Source organism: Pangasianodon hypophthalmus, chromosome 7 (genome assembly GCF_027358585.1).
Source record: "Pangasianodon hypophthalmus isolate fPanHyp1 chromosome 7, fPanHyp1.pri, whole genome shotgun sequence".
Classification (NCBI taxonomy): Eukaryota; Metazoa; Chordata; class Actinopteri; order Siluriformes; family Pangasiidae; genus Pangasianodon; species Pangasianodon hypophthalmus.
In genome coordinates, this window is record NC_069716.1 from 6,517,921 (window position 1) to 6,530,373 (window position 12,453).

At 38.9% G+C, this 12,453-nt stretch overlaps 1 protein-coding gene across 2 annotated transcripts; it reads right to left on the bottom strand.

Annotated features, from left to right (window-relative positions):
* Positions 1–398: 398 nt before the first annotated feature.
* Positions 399–11,677, bottom strand: fmr1 (fragile X messenger ribonucleoprotein 1). 2 transcript variants are annotated; one of them, XM_026940517.3, is made up of 15 exons: positions 11,290–11,676; positions 9,968–10,020; positions 9,453–9,546; positions 9,280–9,351; positions 8,931–9,079; positions 8,345–8,438; positions 8,135–8,251; positions 5,711–5,881; positions 5,546–5,624; positions 4,762–4,874; positions 4,440–4,526; positions 3,932–4,127; positions 2,971–3,174; positions 2,202–2,281; positions 399–1,051 (listed from the first exon to the last, which is right to left on the bottom strand). In XM_026940517.3, the coding sequence occupies exons 1-15, from the start codon at positions 11,338–11,340 to the stop codon at positions 884–886; spliced, it is 1,728 nt and encodes a 575-aa protein (XP_026796318.3). In that variant the 5' UTR covers positions 11,341–11,676; the 3' UTR covers positions 399–883. The 2 variants fall into 2 exon arrangements, with proteins under 2 accessions (XP_026796318.3, XP_053091464.1); XM_053235489.1 differs by lacking the exon at positions 4,440–4,526 and having other exon boundaries at positions 11,290–11,677.
* Positions 11,678–12,453: the final 776 nt, after the last annotated feature.

The following is a 12,453-nucleotide window of genomic DNA, read 5'->3' on the forward strand; positions in this document are numbered from 1 at the left end:
ATTAAAACTGTATAAATTTTGGAAAACAAGATGACTACTGCAGCTAAAGGTGGTTCACTAAAAAGCTAATGCGTCTCATTTAAATTAATCAAATACCTCACAAATGAAATACATCCATATAATCGCATCAAGTGGTCGACTACTTCGTCACTCAGGACGATCTCACCTTTACACGGTCCAAAGAAAAAAAAGAAAAAAAAAAGAAAAAAAAAGATGAAGAGTTGCCCTTTAGATGTACCAAAAACGTCACATGTGAAGTACTGTACATGCACCATGGTTTATTTTCACTGACTGGCTGAGATTATGCAGAATCCATGTCATCTTCCCTGATTTAGAGATCCAAATTCAGAAACTATCCCCACTAGTTAAAGGCACAGATCATCTAGGAGTATGTCTACTTGTCTATTTTTTTTTTTTATTTTTTTTTTTTTATGCAATGTGGCTGGAACCTCACATCATGATGGGCTCTATAATAAACAGACACCAAACAGTAAGGGGGGGGGATGCCACAAGAGATGGCACACACATTTGAATCAAATCTGATGTCCCCCTGATGTGAACAAAAATCAAAAACACACACACACACTTTTTTTTAATACACCCACATCTTTGTTAGTTGCCTAGAAAGTCGATTACAAAACTTTCGATTTAGAGACCGACACCTCTAATCAATGCAGACTACAAAATTCAGAGACAGCAGAGACGTTTTTGTCTAGTACCCCCCGTTAACAGTTACAAAATGTGCTTGATGTCACGTGTTTTTTTTTTTTTTTTTTTTTTTAAGCCCTACTGACCTGGTTCTCTTTGGCCTAATGTGTCTCTAATGAAAGAAGCTTCTGGAACGGTGGAGTTGTTTGGGAGATTAGACACGGGGGATTTTCAATTACGACACGCCGTTCATGACGACCTGGCTGTCTTGCCCTTCCTGCTTCTCTTTCTTTATCCCTCGCTCCTTGATGCTCCTCTGTCGGGGGCCGGTCGAGTCGCCGCTGGGCCCCTGAGGGCCTCGGCTAGCGTGGACGCTCCTCTCGTTATTGCTGTCGACACGAATCTGAAGAGATAAAAGTCAGGAGATGATCAGGGCTGAACTGATACAGACCACCATCACACACATCTCCCTTATTAACCTTATTATGTGAGATTAATTAGTAATGTTATAAAATTTATTTACTTTGGCACTTGGCACTCTTTCTCTCACGTTCCATGCTTTTCTGTGCCTGCCTGGCCCAATGAAGGACATTAAATCATCTAATCAGTGATAGGTTGAAAGATCTAACCCTTTCCCTATTGTTTGTATATTAAAATACAGGGAAATAATGTCCAGAGGAAACCTGTAACTTTCCAGACATGAGAACACAGAGACTGTAATACTGACATGATGGATAATAAACTAAAAATCATAGATACTCATTATTAACTGACTTTTCTCTGCACTCTGTGGAAAAGTCCTGCCCCAATAAGGCCACAGGTGTAGAACATTTTACTGCCACTACCCTGAAGTTGATTATTTTCCTACAATTGGACATCCCGAAGTATTTTATTCCTCTTATACCACAGAAGTTGAAATAGTCATTGCCACAGAACCATAAGTCCAGGGGGAGGAGCTGGATGTGATCCAACACCTTCGATACACCCAAGCCTAATTAATTCCTGTTATCACTTATGTTATAGCAGTTTTTTCCCTTATCAGCCTCTTTTTCAGCCTCTCACTGTCGAAGTCAAAGAAAAAAAAAACCTCAACAAAAAACACAGCTTGTCATGTTACAGAGAAACCCGAAAGAAGTCTCCTTACGTATATGCTATAGGAACTACAACAAATTAGTACAAGTGCAACAACAAACCTGTCAGAACTGCTTTATGGAAAATTAATCAATACCTTCTGACCAATCATAATTGAGAATTCACCAGTGCTGTGGTATATGTATGTATGTGGTAATATATTCCAGGTGTTTAAGACAGCAGTTTAAACATTTACAACGATCAGCCATAACGTTAAAACCACTGGCAGGTGAAGTGAATAGTATCTTGTAATAGAAAAGGCATTAATGTTTAGCAAACTGCACACCTGAACACACAATGATCTGAACAAATACGGAAGAGCTTGTGTTTTCCACCATCGAAACAGTGTAGACTGAATGGAGCTAAACTGTCATAAGTAAAGATTCTCATTACCATCACTGATGTTTATAGTAATTGGTTACCTGTAGTGAGTCCTCCTGCAGCCTCGGCTTGGAGTCTCTGGAGTTCCGGGGGCGTGACTCACTCCAGTGCACGTCCTCACCTGATTAAACACAGTATAAAGTTAATACAGCACACAGATTAACACCATGAGGATCAATAGACAATATAAGCACTCAAAAACACATTATTATGAAGCTTTAATCAAATGAAAGTGTTTATTATATTAAACATTGTCCAATTAAAAAACATGAAAACTAATCATTAGCCAAATAACTGTTCTTGATAAATATGAAACACAATGACGATTTATAGTCTTTTATTCATATCATCTTTTCATTTACTCTCTCACAATATTATTCGTTCTCTAAACATGTGTGTGTCTTTTCATTAATATTGTTTATAAATCACAGCACTACTGAAAGCTTGCTTCTGATATGGTGAGTGCTCTGTGATGAGATGTTTATTTAGCGTATTTGTTTCCGATGAGTTGTTTTTCATTAAAAAAATTTGTTGGCAAATTGCTGTGGTGTAAGAGGAATCAAACGCTCCAAGATGTGATGTTATTGGTAAATAATCAACATCCTCGGTCTGAGAGTGGCTTCACGAAACCCCGTTGTTGAATGTTTTCCTATAACAGCATGCTTCCAAACATTTTAATCCTTACTTATATCAATAATAACAGAGGAAAAATAGATATATTCGGCATTGGAAATACATTTGTGATGCTAAAAGGAAATCTCCTGAGTCAATGGGAGATAATAGAGGAATTCTAGACATGTAAATAACTACCTTTGTAGCCTCCTCCTCCCCCTCCCCCTCCTCTTCCTCGTCCCCCTCGGCCCCGGCCACCACCGCCGCCTCTCTTTCGTCCGTCTGGGACTCGTTTGGGGTATCCCATAGACTCTTCATCGGTGGGAGCCAGAGACCAGTCACTTAGCTCATCTCTGTGGTCTGATTCAGTCTCGGATGCATTGGATGCTTCAGAATTGGTGCCTTGAGAAAATATTCAGGAACACGACATGAAAAAAAACAAAAACAAAGACAGACCTTATAATAAAGGAAGGCTTTAATCATCTAAACTAGATTAGCTTTTCTGAGCAAAGACCACTTTAAAACAGCAGTCATAAAAATGCTAAACAACTAAATGTTATGATGAACATTAATCATTAAAACATACACGTAGTGCGCATTCTCTGAATATTTTATGGTAAAGAAACCAATTAAAGGCATTTTAACTGTCTTTGTAAAAATGTCATGCAACTACCTGATGTTAAAATAACTCTGTGTTACTCAGACTACAGTAGATTTTATTCGCTGTAAGAATTTTTAAGCCAAGAATCCACTTAAAACTAAAGGGAATAAAATGTCATGTCATGCAACTAATGGTTGTTAAAATTACTTTATAGTCAAATTATACTATTATTTATGAACTTGTCATTGGGGGAAGGATTAATTTGTGTGCACAGTGTCATTAGATCATTAAAATACCAATCACAATCACATTCCAGTAAACAAATGTAGGCCATAAGACACTGGAAGAACAAGGGATTGATGCACCAAGGGTTGGGAGTGGTTCATATATTCACAGAATCTGGATTTCTTCATGAGGGTAAAAAAATATTTACACTTCTTTTTTCTGGCACTGCCACCATCAAGCAATATGCCAAATTTTGGGATCCTTGAAAACTGCAAGCTTAAAATCCTTAAAAATGGCAAGCTATAGAAAAATTTTTTGATGAGGTGTGTGTACCTGACGCAAACGTAGGCCCTCGTCTTCCTCGCCCTCCACGGCCGAATGGCTTGCCCCCTCGGGAATGTCCCATGCCATTATCAGAGCTGAACGGTTTTTCCTTCTCCGGTCGTCCTGATGGAGCTCTGGGGCCTCCGCCGATCTGTCGTAGCTGTTCATCGATCTGCAGCCTCTCCATCCGCAACTGATCCACCTCCTGAATAATCATTTAAAAAAAAAAAAAAAAATGAAAAATCATGTTCATGTAAATTAAAATCTAAATGTTTGGTTGTCATTTTGTGTCATTTGTTAGGTGTGGTGTATCAACACATTGCTTGGGCAGCACGATCACTATGCAGTAGGGGTTAACACAGACTAGCTGACTAATACATTCGCTAGCCGCCACTCCAAAATCTCCCAGAAGCGTCCAACCGGGTTGAGAATTAGTTCTAGTCTGATGCTACAACTCTATTTACTGTCAATAACACAAGAAAGCGGGTTATTGGATAAATGTAAAAGAAACGTTTACCTTGAGATAGTTGAGATGGTAGTCGAGCAGTAAGCGTGCATTTGAGATGCTTTCTTTTGTCCCCACAAACACAAATGGCACCATGCCCTTTAGTCAGGCGCAGAATTCAATCAGCATTACATGCGTAGAAAAATAATGATGAATCACAAAGCCATCCAACACCACCGTTCTTATTATTGCAGCGTATCTACTAAATTAACACTTCCACGTCGCATCACTAGAGGTCAGCTTCCTTCCCTTTCCGTTTCTGATTTACACTTTCTGTTACTGTCTTGTGTAAAATGTCTTGTACACTGACAGCAGGTCATAAACACATACTGACCTCCTCCAGCGGAGATGATTTCTTCTCATTTTCTGGTTCCACTCTCACTCGGACGACTCCAGATTTATCCACGACCTCCTGAATCAGCTTCCCGCTCTTCCCAATGACTTTCCCTGGTGGAGGGGAGCAAAAGGTATAGTGAATAAGCCAACAAAATGACACATGCATCTATTTATTTAAAAAAAAAAAAAAAAGTCTGACCATTTTATTCACATCTAGCAAAATTCTTTTCCATCAAAAGATACCTTATGCTCTTATCCAGCACTTTTTTGATCGTCCCTCTGCTATCTTACCATATGACCAAAAAACATAAAGCCAAACTTGCCTGTGCCTTACAGATGTTCTTAAGGTATGGCCAATTACAAACACAGTTTAAACATTAGCAGCAGACGTTTTATTTCCTATAGTAATCTGCAATTCTTACATAAAACTGAAATTTTATGCTAAGTAGTTAGACAACATTTTTCAATGTCTCCTGTTTTTTTAATTTCTTTTTTTTTCTTTACCTTTGCAACTCACTTTCAAAAGGGTAGTGATTAAAAAAGGGAAACGTTTTAGTGCCATTTCCTAAGAGCCATTTAGTAAATTACTGGCTCAGTGGAAGGCTTGTCAATGTTTTTATTGCAAGAATAATTTAATTTCCATAGCAAGGACTCTGAAATTACAAACTGCTCCTTATATTCTATATACATGTATGTACACACACACACACACACACATCAGAAACATGTCTATTACACATAACATTTATTAATACAGGGACATTTCACTGTTTTGTCTTTACCTACTAAATTCCTGGGTACCCTGATAACATCTTCTGAAAACTCCAGGTAGCTCCTGGCTTTGCGCACAGCATCCTGGTCCTGCAATCACACACCATAACAATGAAAACATCCTGCTCATAGCTTCCGATTAAACATGATTATGTGAAAGCAGGCCTGTGGTGTACCTCTCCATAGATGTGAAAGGTGCACGTCTCCTCGTCTAGGTCGATGTTGGTGACTCCAGGAACTTTGCGGGCCTGTTGGATGTTGGCTCCGTGTGTGCCGATGGCCAAACCCATCAGATCGTCGCGCACCACAAACTGCTCATGGAACCTTGACGCTAACTGCCGAGAGCTCTGGAGAAAACAGGGGAGATGATCATGAACCAAGTTTAGCCAAAGCATCTTGTTTTAACTCGTATTGCTTTTTTTTTCTTTTTTTTTTTGCTCAAAGTGGAACATCACTTAAGTAGAAAAAAAAATTAAAACATGTTTCCATTTATATTTTATTATTTTTAAAATTTTAAAAATGAGCGTTTAGGAACTCTTGTTTTACTGGGGTAGAAATATGACTAAATGTGGCTAAGAGGTCAAATTCCTTTAGTCATCCATCAATATGGGAAAGCGATGCCAACAAGCTATTTTGAAGGTGTGCCAGAAGAAAGCCTTTTTTCTTTCATCTAAACATAAAGGTAAGTGCCTTGAGTCCACCAGATGCTACTAGAACTGCAACCTAGCCCCCAGTGTTAAGTGTGGTAGAGGATCTGTGATGTTGTGGCACTGTTTCTCCTTTAAAAGCCCTGGGAATCTTGTTCAGATATATTGGCTCAAGTACCAACAGATTTTATGAAATATCTCATTATCTCATTGCCTTTGTTAGGAAGTTGCAACTGGGTTGGATCTTTGACTAGAACACTGATCCAAAACATACACCCAAATATTGACAAAAATGGTTCAATGTCAGAGTCAAGCTTCTGACACGGCCCAGTCCCATCTCAGTACCCTGACTTAAAACCTGCTGAAAATCTGTGCTGAACAAGAGCTGAGGAGAAGAGAAGAATCTCTCCAAGTTCCATATTGAGGAGTGGTCTCAAATTTCTTCGTTTGTATTCTCCAGTCTCATCAAGGATTACATGAGACTGAGTGTTGCACAAAGTACAAAATGCAGAGGTGCCAATAATTGTGACACAAGGCCTGTTATTTACTTAGCGTGGATCTGATTATTCGTGAGCTTGCGATCAATAATTAAATGGGGATTTTTTTTTGGAGTTTTGCAAAGTTTACTAAGCCATAAACGCATAAAATATATGTATTATTAATCTATTTATCATTTAATACCATAAATATATACAAATTTATTACAAGAAGGTAAAAAGTTTCAGTGCGCTAAAGAACTGCAGACTACACACTCTGTCTGGGAATGCTATGCTCTCTGTCTCGGTACTAGCCAGTCTCACTCACCTGTTTTGTCTCTCAGTGTGCAGTGTATCTCGCGTTTCTCTCAACGTTTTGCACCTTTAAAGTGCAATAAAATATCAACTGTAATCATGGGTCCAAAGCGTATTGCTTCTAGTGTTTAACACACTCCTTTTGTGTGTTAAATGTGGGGCTTAGAGATATTCGCAGTTTTTCCCACATTCGCGGGGGTCCTGCGCCCCAACCCCTGTGAACGTGGAGGGCCGACTGTACTTCAGTTAGACGTAAGAATTCTGTTGTATTTTCATGTGAGATTAAGTTAATTATCAACAAAGATATTTAGAACATTTATTAATGCATCTTTAGCAAGCGTGCCAATAAGTATGAAGCTGTCTGTAAATATATGCTTACACACTGCTACGTCCAATAAACACTTAAAATAAAAAATCAAATTTAAAATCTAATCTTTTTTTTAAATAAATATATTTAATATATATGTGTGTGTATACATATATGTTCATTTTTCACACCTGTATCCATTTGAAGAGGGGGTGCAAACTTTTGCGTTTTGCAGTTGCTTCTGATTAGTTATGGGAAACCTGCAGCACTTTGTACTTGGATAGGAATTCTGCCTCACTGCTTAGTTACTCTGAATAAAAGAATCTAACGAATAATTAGAAATGTTTGTATACCTGCTTAGAGAAAATTCTGAACACTTTTTAAGGGAACACACAAATTAAAACTTATTCTGGGCACAAGGCAAACTGCTTTAAATGGGTTTAATGATTACAGAAGTGGGCCAAACTTTAATATTTCATAATACACAAACACTTGCTAATCTTTATTTGCTCCAACGCTGCTCTAACCCTGTGCACCAGTGTGGAAGCTTGTTCTGTTCTGCCTCGATCTAAACAGGAGTGCAGTTAAGCCAGGGTCTGGAATGCAACAGCTGTGCATCCGCACAACATATGAGATAGCAAACCCCACTTGCTCTTGTTAAATATAGACTCTGAAGTGCCACACAGCAGATTTGCAGGCCACAATCCCATCATTACGTTACAGACTCCACTCCCAAGCCACAGAAACAGATTTAGCAGCTAGATTCTATTGCACTGCAGTCAATCGGGGCAGAACGGACAGAGTAAGTGCAGACGAGTGGAACGCAGGATGATATCAGTGTACTAGCAGCCGTACCTCCAGCTGCCTACTGGCCTCTTCGTTCCTTAGAATGAGGGACATTTTGGTGCGCAGGCTCCTGAAGTGCATGTCCGTCATCATGGTTGCCCGTTTAGCAGTCACCTCGTTGACTGACTGGAATGTACCAAAACGGACATTAAGGGGTAAAAAAAAGATGAGATATAACTGGGGATATGACTAAACGCTGAATCGAGACTTTTGACTCACCAGAATAACTAGCTGCTTCTTATCCGAATCATATGTGACGTTGAATGCTCCCACGGCTTTTTTGAAATCTTTGTGAGCCGAGTCTTTTGCGCAGCTGTGGACATTCAATGAAGAAAAAATGACCAAATCACAACTTGATTAATCTACAGTACAGTTAATCTATAAATAGAAATAAGGAAATCATAATTAAATAACATAAACCAGTAGGTAAGATTTAAGTTAGAAATTTATAATTTTCAGAGCAATGCATATGGCTATTGCCAATAAACAAACTAAAACAAAATTTAATTTTTTTTTTTATTAATAAAAACTTAAACTAAGTATAATTCTCTTTTAAGGAAATGGACAGACTTGAACAGCTTTGTTCCACCTACGGGTGGAGCTCATTTCCAGGCCAGAAATAATACAAACAGAAGCATGAACCTTAGAAGTTATCATGATCCACTGCATGGCAGGATTATAAATCCCCATTGTCCTCAGAGATTTTTCAAATGATATGATTGTTATAGATACGGAAACCAAATTAGAAACAGCACCTTAAATGCATCAATTCAACAAGGCTGTGTAAATGTAATGAAGTGCATACATCTGTCGCAGGTCTTCTGGAACGTCCAGTCTGATTTTCAGGAAGGGGTTCTTTGTGGTGGCTTTGTTGGGGTTCACGGGCCGCAGCCTCTCTAACGTGACGATCTCGTTGAGCGTGGCATCGCAGGCTGCGTACTCGATGACGTAAAACTGGAGGAAAGGGAGTCGCAAGTTAACAATAATTTACACCGGCGAGCTTAAAAACACAGTCTTAATTTTTGCATACTGATAAATCAAGGAAGTACTAAAATATCTGCTTCCTACCTGTGATATCAAACCTATCACTCATTAATTTGAATTCAAACCTATGCAAAAATGTCCTTAAATCTTAAAACTTAAATTTTGCTCACCTCCCCTTTTACCATGCGCACTTTGGCTTGCCACCAGCCACACGGTTCCTTGTCATTAGCCCTGGAGTAGACCTTCAAACCAAACCAGGAGAACTGAGTTAATTAAAACAGGCAAAAGGGTATGTTTGGCTTGCTTTGTGATTTTTTTTTTTTTTTTTTTTGATAGCACATACCTCAACCTCATCACTCTCAGTGATCTCTTTCTGAACCCCAGCAGGAGGAGGAAACCGCACATCATGAAAAGGGATCTGTCGCTCTGGCTGCCAACTGCAACATTGAATAATGAGAAAAATTCACAGTTGCTTCACTAGAAATTCTGGAAACACGCATAGACACTGGCCTGTATGGCATTCCAGTGCACAAGTGTAGATTTATGTAAATGCCATGATTCATGCATATGAAATCAGGGTGTGAGGTTTGGCCTATTACACACTGTAAGTAAATAAATGTATTATTATAATAATACATAATGCGGATATTGTACATAATAATGAAATCAGGGTGTGAGGATTGGCTTATTACACATTATAATAAATAAATGTATTATTATTATTATTATTATTATTATACATAATACAGATATTGTACATAATTATCAAATCCATTGAAGATCAATATAGAGCTTAAGTGCCTCATATTTGTCATGGGAGTGTCACTGTCATTCGAACACTGTCATGGTGATACTCACTTGTTTTCAAACGTCACAGTGACTGTGTTCTCATGCACGTCCTTCACGAAAGCCTGCGGGACAGAACAGTCAGTTATCCATCAGCAATTCTTTTCCATAACATGTAAATACACTACATTTCTTTTGCAAAGGTCTAAGAACCGACCTGGAGAACACACCATTTCTCACAATGGACTTGCATTTACTTTTAAGTTTTTTTTTTTTTTTTTTTAAATTTGTACCAGATCAGATTTTGAGATTTCAAAATGTAGCTTAGTCTCTAGTCTTTCAGGATAATTTTATCACACCCTGAGCTGTTTGTACAACTCCCTTTAAGGAAAAGAGCAGAGCTGAGCAGCTTAGTTCCAGCTTATTTCTGAACCAGAAAACATGCAAACAGAAGTGTGGAACTTAGAAAATTATGACATCCACTTTGTGCATAGCAATCTCGCAGATCCCAGTTTTCGTCAGGTATCTTTAAGATGAAATGATTGTTTCTAACTGTAACTGTTCTGTAACTCTTTTTAAAAATTAATACCGCACCTTTAATGCATCAAATGGACAAGCCTGTGTGTGTGTGTGCGTAATGAAGCATAGGTCATCTGGAATGTCCAGGAAGTGTCTGGTGTATGTATTTACAGAGAGGATTTTTATGGATAAAAATAGCTGTAAAACTCACAACTAGAGGCTCAGAATAAAAGGGTACTAAGCAGTACCTTTAACTGTATCTGAGGTGGTTTCAGGGGAATGAAACACATTAAAGGTACATAAGATAAAGCCAAGGAAAGGTACAGTTTAGTACAGTTTTCCTTAAAGCGTAAAGGCAGAGTTTAAGTTCTGCTCAAGTTCACATATGACAAGAGTACCAGTCGGGGAAATAACACACACACACACACACACACACACAAACATGACGATTCCCTGTGCTAGAAAGTACCAGCAGCTCACACAGTGTGTGTGTACAGTACAGAGGAGTATAATCTATAATCCAGCACGCATGAACCTAATAAAAATGATTCAGTGCTGCCAAACCAACAGGCCAACATTTTTCCAGTCTTCACTGCAGGCCTAAACAGCACTGCGGATCCATTTTTCAGCTTTAATCAGGAGTCAATGGCGCTTAATGTTAAATTCATGCAGCGTCTAAGAATAAATATGAGAGCTTAAGGCCTCTGTATGAAGCTGTAGAAGGGCGGCAGCTCAATCCAAGCCCTGAACATGGTCATCTAGGCCTAGCGAGACTATACAGGCCCATGCAGCGAGTGCTAATGCAGTCAGAGCAGAATAAACACGGAGAAATTCATAAACACGGCTGTGAGACAGCTTCAGAGAGCGGAACCCACCTTGTAGAAAGCCCCGCTCGCGCCCCTCACTTCCACCGCCAGCTCCTCCATGACGCCGATTAAACACACACACACACACACACACACACACACACACACACACACACACACACAAACTACTGCGTTTGTCGCACTTCCTTCTAATCACAACAGCCTTCTGTTGTTGTTTAGCGTCGCTGTGCGTCGAGGTTTACGCGAAAACGAAAACGAAACATATACAGAGCGGCTAGCATTAGCATGGGCGCAGCAGCTGCGCGTGAACGCGTTGATGTAAACACACGCACGCACACATACGCACACATATACACACACATACACACACACACACACACAAGAGAAGCTCCCCTTTTACCCGAGTCACGTGACCGGGTGCGCGTCCTTACGCCTGGCTTCCCCGGATAATAATAAAAAAAAAACAACGAGTTGAAAACGTCAGGATCCGGAAGTGAAAAAAAAAAAAAAATTAACAACTACATAGATTTAGATGAACGGTCTACAGTTCTCCTGTATAAACTATAAAGCGCGTTTTCTTTATATTCCAGTTTAATTTTATAAAAAAAAAAAAAAAAAAAAAGTTTAATTTCAGAACTCTACTACACTGAAATACACTTCCCAGAAGCCCACACAAAGTTCCACCAATCAGAGAGGCGACTGTTTCCAAAAATCCCGCCTCTATTCTAATACTAACGTTTAACTGTGCACTCTTCTATTCTATTCTATTTAAAACTCTATTTAACTCTACTTATTATTTAAGCAATATCACATGAGGCTTTCCTTCTTCCTTTTCATCTTAATCTGATGAACTTTCATATTTTAAGTCTGAAGTTATATTCATGAAAATTGTGAAAATCATTTGCCATGTCTTAAACTAACTCTACTGTAGTAAGATAGATATGGATAGATAGTAAGAGGCTGGTGAGGGAATGACTGTTTATTGTGGCTATTACTTAAGTGAGAACAGGAACTAACTTGTCTCTTTGACGTTCAACAACATTAAATCTAACTATAAATTGTTCAACTGTGCAAAGTTCTGTATGTTAATAAATTCAACAATTGTAATCACTGGCAAATCACTGCGGTATAAGAGGTTTAACACACTCCAGACCATGCTGTCATATGAAAATAATGCACTTCAGGGGTGGGGTAGTGTCACGACATGCAAGC